Source organism: Chaetura pelagica, unplaced genomic scaffold, assembly GCF_000747805.2.
Source record: "Chaetura pelagica isolate M959 unplaced genomic scaffold, ChaPel_1.0 scaffold85, whole genome shotgun sequence".
Lineage (NCBI taxonomy): Eukaryota > Metazoa > Chordata > Aves > Apodiformes > Apodidae > Chaetura > Chaetura pelagica.
Genome location: NW_009953505.1, coordinates 1,048,147 through 1,062,311, shown reverse-complemented (window position 1 = coordinate 1,062,311; position 14,165 = coordinate 1,048,147). Strand labels below are relative to the sequence as shown.

General features: G+C 39.9%; 1 protein-coding gene across 1 annotated transcript; it reads left to right on the top strand.

Annotated features, from left to right (window-relative positions):
• The first annotated feature begins 988 nt into the window (after positions 1-988).
• Positions 989-8,059, top strand: LOC104390270 (matrix metalloproteinase-27-like). The gene is made up of 10 exons (XM_009999373.1): positions 989-1,130; positions 1,493-1,731; positions 2,343-2,491; positions 2,589-2,717; positions 4,206-4,367; positions 4,540-4,663; positions 5,379-5,509; positions 5,735-5,894; positions 7,648-7,751; positions 7,959-8,059. The coding sequence occupies exons 1-10, from the start codon at positions 1,029-1,031 to the stop codon at positions 8,057-8,059; spliced, it is 1,401 nt and encodes a 466-aa protein (XP_009997675.1). The 5' UTR covers positions 989-1,028.
• The last annotated feature ends 6,106 nt before the right edge of the window (positions 8,060-14,165 follow it).

Genomic DNA, 14,165 nt, shown 5'->3' with positions numbered 1-14,165 from the left:
GGTGCTAAACATGTTTGGCTCACATTGGTGCCAGTGGAAGAGGAAGGTGCTTGGGAAGCACAGGCTGAAATCCCATAATTTGTCACAGCTTGTGTGATTCTTGAAACTTCCTTTATTCTGAATTGCTTAAGTCAGGAAATAATCCTGTCCCCTGTGGCTAATGTGGTTAAACTGAAGAAGCCTTTTGAAATGGTAGATAGAGGACAGATGGGTGGTTGGGTGGGTAGATAGACAGACAGACAGACAGAAAGATAGATAGATAGATAGATAGATAGATAGATAGATAGATAGATACAATAAATGCAGATACGTAAGTTTATTCACATCCTTTAGGCTGGATTTATAAGGTAATTTATTTATTTTTTTAGTGTATACCTTGGATTCCACCTGTATAATTTAAAGGAAGCACACTTTTTCAAAGAATTGCAAGGAAGAGGTGGGAATGATTTGGGGTTTCCATCCATTTTCCAAAATACCAATACTCCATCTCACTTTATGGATCAATTTTAAAAGACACCTTCTGCTTACAACCATTTCTCCCAAAGTTTTACTTTTTTTTTGGATGGGATTCATGCCTGGTGCGTAACTCCCATTTTCCAGCTGAGAATGGTTAAGAGTCTCTGTACATTTGGTGGCCACATTTCACACAGCTGAGTCAGAGCAAAATCAAAGGGTTTGCATTTGTCTGCTATTTCATCTGGCATGAAATTGCTCAGGTTCATTTAAATTCAGGGTAAAATAACCAAAACAGAGTGTCAGTTTTGAAATGGCAGCCAAGCAGCTTCGGAGTACTCAAATACTTACTGACTTCAGATGTCTGTGAAATCAGATGGGTTTAATTAAGATTTACTGTGGCAGCCAGGACAGTTATGGGATGTATGGAGGTAATCAGAGTACAATAACCTTTGAGTCAGTCTACAGCTGACTCTACAAATCACCCCATAAATGTACAAACTGGGATGCAAGACAGGATGCACACAGAGCAGAAAGCAGACTCTTCTCCTACCAGGACAGAGACCAGAGTAGGAATGAAGGATCTTTCACTGTTGCTTTTAATGTGTGCAGCTGTTTCTAATGCTCTTCCTGTCCATCCAGAGAGAGACAACAAAGAAGATGCAAAGCTTGTTCAGGTAACTGCATTGTCTGTATGTGAGCTCTATCGAGTCCTCTCTCTTTTAGATATAATGTGAGTGTTCCAGCTATACAGCCATTTGCCGTCTTTCTGAGACAATTCCGTTAACCAGAACTATGCTGCCCAAATCTTACTAGAGTCGAATAAATCTACACAAACTAGAAATACCAAGTAAATAAGAGTCAGGGACAATGTTGTCTGTTTCTGTTTAGCTGCGATCCTCAGGAAAACATCTGTTGTGCTCCAAAATCACAGGCAGAGGGTTTTGCCGGCAAAGTACACAAACAATATGCATCTTAAGGTATTTATTTAAGAAACAGACAAAAATGTGAAATGTGTTTGCTGTGGTTTTTTCACTAGGACTATTTGAGTAAATTCTATGTTGTTGAGCCAGATCCAAGTCAACGTGGCTGGAAAATAAATGATGAATCCACAGCTGAAAAACTTCAGAAAATGCAACAGTTCTTTGGTTTGAAAGTGACTGGAAAACCAGACACTGAGACATTGGAAATGATGAAGAAACCAAGGTGTGGGGTTCCTGATGTGGGTCTCTATGGTGTTACTCTGCCAGGATGGAAAAAAAACAAGCTGACATACAGGTAGTAGTAGTTCAATAATTACTTTTTTAGGCTAAATTTCGTGTTTGTGGGTAGCCACATTTGTTACATTTAAACACAACTTCTAAAGCAATTGTTCCCAGTTGGGAATACAAAAATGTTTCTCTTTCCTCAGCTATTAGCTATGTGTATTCCTGAGACGAATTTCTGAGAGTCAAGCTGGATATTTTACTGTTTCTGAGTCAACCACAGCATGTTACCTGTCATATATAACTCCTAACAAATATTCTGTGAGCCAAAAAGAAAGATCAGTTGCATCCTGTACAAGCCCCCTTATCTTATGAATTTGCTAAGACTAACAGCTTAGTAGTCACAGAAGCTTGAGGAGATGATTTTCCTCATCCTCAAGAAACAACTTGCTGTCTAAAGGTCTTTTTGAGAAAAAACAATACTGCATGCACAATTATTATTAAAAATACCTATTGGACAGTTATCACACTCCTCAAAATCACTCAGTCCAAAAGGAATCTTGGAAACTATTGATTTACATGTTAAACTACTTCTTATACATCTCTGTTCATCATCTAAACAATATTAGAGATATTTTTTTCTGCAAACACTAAGTATTATTACTTAAACCCTCATAACCATAGAATTGTGAACCACACACCAGATATGAGCAAAGAGGATGTGGATAAAGCAATCCAGAAGGCATGTGAAGTGTGGAGCACTGTCACTCCGCTGATTTTCACTCGCATTCATGAGGGAATAGCAGATATAATGATTGCTTTTGGGACCAAAGGTAATATGCTGACCACATACCAATGGTAAGAATAATTTGAAGATTTTCCAGTAGTTATGACATAAACTCAGTATTGTTTTAACATCATATTATTTAGCTCATGGACGTTGCCCTCGTTACTTTGATGGCCCCCTTGGTGTCCTCGCTCATGCCTTTCCACCTGGCAATGGATTTGGTGGTGATGTGCACTTTGATGAGGATGAAGACTGGACCACAGGTTCAGCTGGTAGGCAAAAATGGGCTCCTGAAGTTTTATGCAGATTCCTTTCTGATTTTATTTAGGTGAAGGGTTAGATTGAGATTAACCATAAGAGCAGTTTGAGGATGTTACAGGTCATCTTCTAACTGAAATACTTACAATGATGTAAAATCAGCCTGACCCACTCTAGATCTTATTATAACACTAGAAAATATACCAATGGGACAACTCTTTTCAGATATGAATGCTACAGACACAGTTCACCCTTACATGGAGGCTGGCAGGGCCCATGCCCACCAGTTTCACAATCCATGGTACAAGCTTTTTGACCATTTCCCCTCCTGATGCACATGCTCCTGCCAAGCCTGGCACTACCACGCACTGGAGAGGAAGCACACCATGCCTTGCTGCTTTCCTTAGAGGACATCCCCACCACCTAAAAACATTGTAGCCATGAGTGACAATGAAGAGTACCAAGGTAGATCCAGCCATAGGCTGTTATAGCTTTACTCCCCATTCAAGCTAGGATGAACTTCTACATTGAAGTGTTCTCCAAGCAATTCCAGCTGCCTGCCAACAGCCAAGAGTGTGAACATGCTGTTCAGGAAGCCACAGGCTGAGATGCAGAACTTGTTGGAGAGTTCGGAGGGCTTGTGAGAGGGGATGACTGGAAACTCATGTGGAAAAATTGAGTCTTTGTTTGTTTGTTTGAGAAATGGAAATCTTGGCTTCAGCTAGCCTCTCTTGGGCAATCAATGACCAGTTCTCTGCTCTGCCACAGACTTGTGATGTTCACTAAATCTATTGATACTGAGGGCAGATGATAATTTTTCTCTAAATCAGAAAGGCATGTTACTTGGCAGGGTGCATGTTGAAGGAAATACCTTTTTTATCTATTTACTGTACTGATACATTTCACTGGGAACAAGCCCACGTAGGCATAATGTTTTTAACTGATACTTTATTTGACAAAGCTATAAAGAACCCATACCCCTTAAAAATCCTAATGATGAAAGTTAAATCACTGACAGTATATTTTCCCTTGTCTATTCACTATGTCATCTTTCTTTCTCAGGTCTGTAAGAGGGAGGGTGACACACAGAGTGACACTTTGGTGCCTCAAGTGAGCACCGTGTGTGCCGTCTTATCCTCGCCCCGCAGAACTGTTAGTTTGATCTGACTCACTATCTAATCTGCTCTAGCTCAGCCAGGAAACCCTGCCAGACATTCCTCAGAGCTGCACCCACACTCACCCCCGGACATCTACTCATGCCACACACATGCTTTCAGGAGCTAGAAGAAGGAACAGCAGGAAAGAGGGCCAAAAGTCACTCAGTTCTTGTGCAGGAAGAACACAACCTTAGCCTATACAAAATATGTCCATATGTGTGCCCCAGTGAAACTCAGTATATTGCATGAAAACCATCCCTGAGCAATAGTGCTGCTGTGTTATGAGTCTATCAGCCATTTGCAGACCAAAATTAGACTGATCTTTTCTCTATATCATTTTTTAAGGATTCAACTTGTTCCTTGTTGCTGCTCATGAGCTTGGTCATGCCCTGGGTCTCTCCCACTCTAATGACCAGAGGGCCTTGATGTTCCCCAATTATGCCTACGTCAGCCCCAGCGAATTTCCCCTCTCTCCAGATGATATACGTGGAATTCAGTCCATTTATGGTGAGTAAAATCCTTGGCTTTAAAGAAGACATAAGTCAGAGAGAAATAGTATCTTCCACAGAGTTTGTCCATAAAAATAATTGTATTCTCATCATATCAAAAATGTATTTGTATGTTAAAATGTTAATGTTTCTACAAATGTGTTCTATCCTTTCTACAACAACTGCCTTAGGATCTCGACCAAATACCCCAAATAAAAGGCCAACCACGCCTACCTCACCTAAAACCTGTGGCTCCCAGATGTCTTTTGATGCTGTAACTACACTCCGACAAGAAATCATTTTTCTAAAGGGCAGGTAAATATTGATAAGACATTTGCATCTGTGAGGTTTATTTTTTCATTATTTCTACAAAGACTGAATACTTTGCTGGTTCTCATTATTTTGATTCTGGGATTTATAATGAGACAAGTGGATAGATTTCAGCTCATGGAAACAAAACTATTAGCATATATAAGCTGTATTTTTATTTTTCAGGATTCTCCTGAAGAAATATGTTTCATACTTTTGGGAAAACATTTTAGTCCCAATAAAATTAAAGCTTTATTTGCAAATAAATGGTCACACCAAGAAGTGACATGAATAAACACTGCAACCGTTTCCTAAGAAATTAGTATTTTCTACCACATAGTTGGACCAAACTCTCCTCCAGTCACCTGTGCAAGACCTAAGTCATGTGGGTATATAGAGAGTAACTTACAGTCAAGTTAATCTGCAACCCTGTAACTCTCTTAAAATGTAGTACATGAACAACCAGAATTTTTCAGCTACTTCTAATTGATACCATTAATCACTTGGTACCAATGAGAAGGGTTATTTCAGAAAGAACCCAGAATGAAAAAAAGTCTCAGTTCCCACTGAGGAGAATGTTTTCCTTTCTGACATGTTTACCCACGTAGCTCCACTGACAAGGAAGGTCTTGTAAGTCACAACGTTGTTCACATTCTTGTGCATATATAGAAATCTGTGTGGTTTATTATTTACTACAGAAGCTGTTTCGTATTTAAATCAGGCACTTATGGAGAGTTTATCCTGATAACTCAGAAGCTGAACTTGAATTGATTTCTACATTCTGGCCAACGTTGCCTTCTGGTATTCAAGCTGTGTATGAGAACATGAAAGATCAGATCCTGTTTTTCAAAGGTGAAGTATGAGATTTTCCTTAGATTTTTCTTACCTTTAATTTTATGGGAAGATGTGAGGAAGGAAGGGTAGCTGCATGGATATAAAATGGACTTTTCAAATTTAAAAAAACCCAAAAACTTAGGACTTCTTTCCTTCAACCTACACTAAGGGAGTGCATTTTTTCGTTTAGTGTCTCAAAATCACTGATGAAACTAATTTGTTGTTTAATTTCTTTTTTAACAGGCAATAAATTCTGGGTTGCTAGCGGAGATCAGGTATTGTTTGGTTATCCAAAGAATATCAACACGCTGGGCTTCCCTAAAGGTGTCAAGAAAATTGATGCAGCTGTTTGTAATAAAAATACAGGGAAGACAGATTTTTTCACAGGTGACAAGTACTGGAGGTAAGAAAAATTGTCAAATATTTTCTTATGATTGACTGCAGTGTAATCTGAATATAATTAAAATTGTCCACCTGAAAAAAGTATCAAGTAACAAGGCATAGGACAAGAAGAAATGTCCTCTAGTTGTGCCATGGGAGGTTTAGACTGGATATTAGTAAAAAATCCTTTACCAAAAGAGTTATCAGCCACTGGCAGAGGCTGCCTAGGGAAGTGGTGGAGTCACCATCCCTGGAGGTATTTAAAAGACGTGGTGCTTAGAGACCTGTGTCTCTACACAATTAGAGTGGTGTATTTGGCAGTGTTAGGTTAAGGGTTGGACTGGATGATCTTAAAAGTCTTTCCAATCAAAATTATTCTATGATTCCATAGAGAAAGTAGACCTTTAGGCATCTATATGCAACTAGGTAACTATAGTAATCCTACTTTTCAAATAAATGTTTCTTTGACTCTTCTATACGGAGAAGAATATAGCTTTGACTTTTGAGAGCTTAAGGGTGCACTGAAACAGGTGTTCAAGACATGGACCTATTTTGATGCATTATGCTTGGAAGATGAAAAATTTCCAGCAAGTAGAGAATGTTTACAAATAGTATAGACAACAGTACCTGTAGAAAATAAAGATCTGAAAGCTAACCTGCTTCAGAAGGAAGCTGTCTGGGATGGCTTGAGCAGGGCTTCTTTGATTTTTTAAAAGTTCTGGATCACTTTATCTATTTAAAGAGACAGAAAGGTTCATTTTCCTTTCTTTGATTGGTTAGCATTGGGTTTGCAACACACTTCTTATAAATCCTCTTCCCAAGTTGGCATGAGTGATTCCTGATAACCAAACACCAGGCAAAAAGAAGCAAAAAGTCAGCTTTAGAATGCTGATAGGCTCTTCATCCATGCAATGACAACTGCTGCAAAGGCTTTCTGCAGGCAACCAGCAGCATGTGTGGGTCAAAAATACTTTATCGGGACTAATTGTACGTTCCTCAGTGTGATGTACAGTGTCAGCTGCATTTCCAGCTGCATGTCATTTCCTCTCCTTTGTTTTTGATAGGTTTAGAAAGAGCATTTGCAAAATCTTGCATTGTTATTTTACTGCCTTGGTCACAAGACAAGGGCATGTAAGAAAACCACATTTCTAAGTCTCATATCCCTGAGAAAATTATTTCTTCTATCCAAGGAGAAGTAAAACAAAGGCTTGTTTGTTTTCTTGTTTGCTTTTTTTTTCCTGAAATGGTTCCTCAGCTCTTCAAGAACCATTTAGATCCTCCTTTCAGCCCCAAATTAAGCCCCATCTTATAAAAATTGTCTCAGCTCAGTTAAGAGCAACTTGATAGTCTTAGAAATGTCAGCTACCTTTCCTCCATCTAAATCTTTCAGCTGGTCAAATATGTACAATATTATATTGAAGTTCAAGAGAAGTTTAAAATTAATGCAATCAGTACATGCAGTAGCTATAGCAGGAATTAACTTGGCCACACAGTTGTCATTAGAGGAGGTAAATCCCATCCCTGCGATCAAAAATGTGGGTCTTCCTTCAGTTTGTCTCTCTCCAGATGCGTCTTTGGAGCTGTGCCTGCCTTCATCAGCAAACAGGTAGCCTCCTCAGGGAAAACAGAATGGTCAAAGTGTAGATAACTCACTCCCTGTAACCCCAGTGAAATCAAAATTACAGATGGTGGACACCTTTCAGCAGCTGCTTAATTCTTGGCAGAACTGATGTCTAAACTCTATAAAATTGTGTGTCTCCCTTCATACGATTTAGGTTTGATGAAAGCAGTCAGCACATGGAGAAGGGTTATCCTAGACACACAGCTGATGACTTTCCAGGAATTAGCTGGAAGGTTGATGCCGTTTTCCAACAGAAAGGTAAATGAAATTAATGTTTACATAAAATACATTTACTTGTAAAGAATGTAAGTTCTGAGTTTTGATGAATGTAATTATTGCTGTGTCCTGCAAAACACAGAACTGAAGAGATGTTCTCCTACATGTGCAAAGGGGATATTTCCTGCTTGGTCAGAATGCAACTGTTTCTAGTATCCATAACATAATGTTTTACTTTTTTATTTCCAGAATTCTTCTACTTCTTCCATGGATCGAAGCAATGGGAGTTCAACCTTACTGCTAAAAAAGTTACCCATGAAATAAAGAGTAACAGCTGGTTTAACTGTTAATATCAATTAAGTTTCTTACAGCAAATGCGGATAAAAGTAATGCTAGATTTCTTAAAGGATGTTCATATATACACTACTATACGGAATGTGTACTATTTTAATAAATCAGCACATCACTTCTTTTTGTATCTCTAAAGGTTAGAAAAAATAGCTGTATTTTTCCCCTAATTAAGTACAAAATGTCCAACAGAATTTATATTTTATGCTCCAGGTGGATTTTCAAGTATTTTGGTAATAAATATTTTCAGGTGGATATCAGCTATCTTCTGCTTCATCTTTTGAAGGTGTTCTATATTGATGAGGTGTGAAAGACTTCAAGTTAATACACTAAAATTTTTCCAACATACGTTTGTATTTTGCCTTTTTCTCTCCAAACATCTGCAAGAGCCAGCCTTTTCATTAATAACTTGGTTTTCTGTCCTCTTTCCTGTCTTCTTCTGCTTTTCTTTGACTTTTGGAACTGTGTCCCTTTCACACCATTATTTTGCCACCAAAATCAGCCACCTACCCCAGTGTCTAAGCACATCATCTCACCCTGTTAAATGCTTTGCATTCTGTTAAACCAGCATGGGGAGCATGTTCACAGGACACCTGAACTCTCCTTTTCCTTTATTTAAGAAGAAGGTCTGAAAAGTCATTTGCAACTCCAAAAGATTTACTTTTGATTAGGGATAACACCGTGGTCACTCAATTCTTCTTTTTCTCTTGCCATTTCTTTGGAAGAATACGAACCAGAATAGGAGGGCCAGAGAAGGAATATGGAAAGTGATGAGTGCTTAGTAGTGGTCCTTTTCCTCCATCTCTTCCAGGAGCCTGGCTAACATGGAGTTATGTCTTGTACCTCACCACATCCTCCCACAGCCCTAGAGAGCTCCCAATACCACCCCTATGCACTAGCATATACCACCTATAGCTCCTCATCATATGTGCCCTCATACTGCACTTCAGCTACCAGCTGGGTAATCATAGCATCATAGAATCATAGAATGGTTTGGGTTTGAGGGGACCTAGAAGATCACCTAGTTTCAACCCCCCTGCATAGTCATAAACACCTCCCAGTAAACCAGGTTGGTCAAAACTCTGGCCGACCTGGCCTTGAACAAACACCTCCAGGGAGGGGGCACCCAAAATCTCCCTGGGCAACCTGTTGCAGTGCCTCACCACCCTAATAGTACAGAATTTCTTCCTAACATCTAGCCTAAACCTACCCTCTTCCTAATTAAAACCATTACCCCTCGTCCTACCACTTGTAAAAAGCCCCTCCCCAGCTTTCCTGTAGCCCCTTCAGGTACTGTAAGGCTGCTATAAGGTCTCCTCAGAGCCTTCTCTTCTCCAGGTGGAACAGCCCCAACTCTTCCTATTAATAGGTTTTTTTCTCCTTTAGCCAGATACTATTTGCCACAAAACCTGTAGGAACTACAGCATCACAGTTCAGCTTGGTTGAAGTTGACCGGTACCTTCAGGTACTGTGGGACCAGATGGACACACAGTAAACAGGATCCCACATGGTCAATTTTACGTAATTTTCTCTAAGTTTTTACCAAACATCCTACTTACTTTCCACTACACATTTCCATTTGATTTTTAATGTCATATTTCTGATACTGCTGACCAGAAGAGTTTGGAAGGGCAGGCAAAGCAAGACAGAAAATACATAAAAATAAGGAGAATCCAGACTTGAATTTGCAGTTGGTTAATATTACATAAATAAATAAATAAATAAATAGATTGTTTCTTAGTCAAATCATGGGTTTTATACAAGCTGTTTTCAAATGGATCATGAGATAGTGATGATGTGTCTGGATTAGGAAATAAGGAAATTGTGCATCCTCATGCAATGTGTTGCTGAGACACACACAGCTGTGTCCTGCTGCATTGTCCTGATAAGTCCTGCTCACCTCTCTGCCTGCAAGTACATGGCTTCCCAGCACTGGCATGGGAGTGCCACCAGCATGGGTCAGGAGCTGTGTATTATCTAATACTTGCCAGAGTAAAGTTTAAAATCCACTTCTTACCCTTTTGGCTAAGCAACCTATCTCCTGTGCTCTAGAGTGACAGATGGATACCCCAAAAGCCTCAAGAAAATTAATACTGAATCTTTCTAAGGGTTTGGTACCTTAAATGAAGAAAAGAGGCAAGTGTAGGAGCTTCCATATGGAGAAAGAACTTGTCATTGCCTGGATGTACATAACCACTGTTCTCTGCACTCTACCAGAACCTTAAGCCCCTTGCTGCACTTCTCTGAGGGCTGCAAACACAGGCAGAGATCCTTGCAGGATGAGCACTCCTCATGCCAGCCAAGGCAGTGACATTACTGACAGTACATGGTACACATACCTTGTAGACAGGACATGAAGGTTTGAGATGTGATTTCTGTCATTCTGGATGTGAATGTGTTTTTCCTGGTCTGTCTGCATTCATTAATAAAATAAGGTTGGCAGGGGGAGGGTGGGGTTTCTGCTGGGGTTTTGCCTCATGCATCATGTGCTTCTCGTGTCTTGCTGCCTTTCAGTAAGTGGGCAGACCAAGATGCATGTATGTTTTTGTGCACTCACACGGAAGTGCCTTTCCCACGGGTGCCTGTGGGTCTGTGCAGCCTCTGTGGGACTTTGCAGGGGCTAAAGGAGCAGAGGATCTCACCAGCTGCATGGAAATTACTCTTCTGTATTTTATGAACAAATGCTGCTGGTAGGACAGAGGACAATATAGCCTGGGCAACATGAAGTATTAAAACACCTGATAAAAAGCCAACATGAGGTTTTAAAGACATACACAGTAGGTAACTCAGGCTTTTGATGTATTAAGTGACTGTGGGGCATCTGTTTCACTTGGACTGATGAGGGTGATGGTGACCTTTGGAGCAATTCCTGAAAATAGAGAAGATTAGCACGGGCTGAAAAGGAAAATGTTGATTCTTGCAAGAGGATGGAGCTATGGACCTCACACTGCAGAGAGCATGCACAGCACATCTCATGGTGACAGCCCGCAGGGACCGGCTGGTGCTCCCCACCTTCCCACACATCGGGATCCCTGGGCAGGGAGAGGAGGGTCACAGCTGTAACCAAGGGTCCCAGCTGCCACCCAGTGGTCACAGCTGCCACCCAGTGGTCACATCTGCCACCCAGTGGTCACAGCTGCCACCCAGTGGTCACAGCTGCCACGGCATCTGCTCCAGATTAGCTCTCAGCAGCTGGGCTGGACAGGTGCTTCATTTTGATGGTGTGGTCACACAGCTCACGATTTTCTAAATTATAGTGCACATAAAGGTACTTTAATGACAGAAACACACATAATAGGAAGCACTTAAATTTGAAAATTAAAAATATTTTGTTAAATCTATTAATAGCTTATCTATTAATAGCTTAAATTAAATACACTGAGTGGGGTGTTTGCCATATTGCTGGTAATTCAAAATAATAAAAGAGAAAACATATAGAAAGACACTGATGGAGCACTAGAAACTATGCCCTGAAGGACTTAGTCCCCTAAGTTGTCAGCAACTATTATGGGAACTCGTAAAAACTGGTTTACCCCAGACTGAGAAAGATACACCAGGTAAGATGAAGGTTACAAGGTTAAGATGAAAAATCAGTATTTAAAAAGGAATATGTTTTTGAAAAAAATATCTTGCAGACATATATATTGTATCATTAAACAAAAGTATTTGGTAATAAAGATGAAAACATTTTTCAAACATGTGTGCCTATGTATAATACATATCCATATGTATATTTACCTCTAGATATGTTTCAAATTATTATCATTACTTTTATACACACTGTTTTTGGTTTTCACCTAAAATTTTAAGAAGCAGGTATTTATACAATAAACACATCAATGCTTTTCTTTAAATCATTGGGTAATTTACTTAGGATACCATGATTTTCCAACCAGCTGAACAGTGCCTTTATCACTTCATATTGCTGCGAACTGGAGTATTGTGAACAAACCAGGGTCTTAGTGGAGACAAAATACACTTGTTTAGGGAAGAAAAGAAAGGTCACACTGATCTCAGGAGGAGACCAAACTGCTGAAGGTACCTTCTGGAGCAAAATTCTGCAAGTTTATGAGTGTTTGTGTACAGAGATGTACAGAAATATCACCCGGATGTGTATTTGAACAAGCATAGAGTATGAAAGGAGAATTGTTATTATTTAAGATGTCATCTTCATTTCCAAGACTGATAAACTCTTTCCTCATTTCCAGTATCACAGTGCAGCCTGAGTACATCATGAGCTAAAGAGGGCATATTTTAATTAGAAAAGAAGATGTTGATTCAGCCAAGTCTTCAAGTTCATGCCAAAATTCACACACATGTTTAAGCAACTCTAGTTTTGAAATCTTTTGTTCATCCAGAGTCCTAATGAAGACATCTGTGCTTCTTATGACCATAGAAATGTACTGCCAGTACAAAGTTTACACAGTTGAGGCCATTCATCAAGCTCTTGGCTGAGTAAATGTGTACTCCTACTGTTACATTCAAAAGGATCTGTGCATGAAACAAGAGTGGACCCCACAATTTTCTTCCCCTTGAAGCCTCCTCAGCTCTCATCCCTATAACTTAATGTCCCACCCTGCTATCTATTCTGCCTTTGCCCCTGATTTTGCCAGGTTATCCTCAGGTACAGATTATTGAATGTCATAATTTCAAGAACCAATGTAATTAAAAGGCAGAAAATTAAAGAAAATGCAAATTGTATAAAGGGAAATCCAGACGTAATTAATTTCTTTCTGATTATGCTGTGGGACTTGTTTGCACACATAGATTTCTATAAGAAGACAAAGGCCAAGTTCTAACTGTTTAATTTCCACATACAACCTTTTGTCTGGGTGTCCTACTGACTAGATCTGAGCCTTTAAAGATGCTTAACCATCAGGAAATTAGAAGTCTCTGTAATTTGGAGTTAATATCAACATTGTGACCCTACTTGTAAAGCTTTAAAACAAAAAACACATGGAGAAAGGATCTGGAACTTTGAGAGAATAGTGACAATCGACAGGAATAAAGATTGTATTGCTTAGAGCATCTTCTTGGGGGGAAGGACAAGGGAATGACTTTCACAAACTAGGATAACTATGCCTAGAGAGGCTGAATCTGCCTTAGCATTTTGTTTCAGAGCAGTGTGGGTTTGAAGCCAGCCTCCTCCTCTCCCTCAATTGCCATGTATGGTTTCAGTTTGTGGTCACAAAAATCAGGCTCCTGGTGAAACTATTTGGGAGGCTGTGCTGCAGCTACCTGGGCACCTAATTGAAAGATCTTAGCTCAGACCAAAGAACGGCCCTTTAGACACCTTCAAATCATGTGGCCAAAAGAAAGTGCTTTAGCACCAGACGTCAGACCAAGTCTCCCACTGAATGCTTTGCCTGTGTGTAGCTAACAGAGGGGAGTCATTAAAAAGATAGATAATGTTTCTCTGAGAAACAGTTATAAAATGCAATTGTGCATGCTTCAGATAATTCTGGAATACAATAGTGGTGTTCAAGGCAAACAGATGAACTCTCATTCTGGGCAGCAATTTTTTGTTTACTAGTAGTGAGCACAATTGCCTGAATTGGTAAGTGTATAAGCCTCCATTCACTTGTACCCTTTCTATTTACTTAGAAATTACAAAACCAAAGTCAGTTTTGCAGCAACATGACCCTAAGATGTCTGCCAGGCACAAATATTTAGTTTAACACCTGCTAAGCAGGTAAAAGAAATATGCACTGAGAAAAAAACAAATATGCACTCAGGAAAACAAATATGCACTCAACCTTTAGTAGTAGGACCAGCTGCTTGCTGGGTACCCAGCTCCCCAAGCTGGAAGACAGGGATGAGGAGCAGATTGAAGAGTCCATAATCCAAGAGGAAATGGTTAGAGACCTGCTGCACCACTTGGACATATACAAGTCTATGGGGCCAGAGGGGATCCATCCAAGGCACATTCCATCATTTATCTGCAGTTCTGGCTAACTGGGGAGTTCCTGTAGATTGGAAGTTGGCAAATGTGACCCCCACCTGCAAGAAAGGCCAGAAAGAGGATCCAGGAACTACAGACCTGTCAGTCTGACCTCAGTGCTAAAGAAGGTGAAGCAGGTCCTGATCAATGAACCTTATCTCTTTCTA

Coding starts and splice junctions, on each gene's coding strand:
- LOC104390270 (XM_009999373.1), top strand. CDS start 1,029: ATGAAGGATCTTTCACTGTTGCTTTTAATGTGTGCAGCTGTTTCTAAT. Junction 4,368..4,539: donor TGGAATTCAGTCCATTTATG/GTGAGTAAAATC, acceptor CAACTGCCTTAG/GATCTCGACCAAATACCCCA. Junction 5,510..5,734: donor TCAGATCCTGTTTTTCAAAG/GTGAAGTATGAG, acceptor CTTTTTTAACAG/GCAATAAATTCTGGGTTGCT.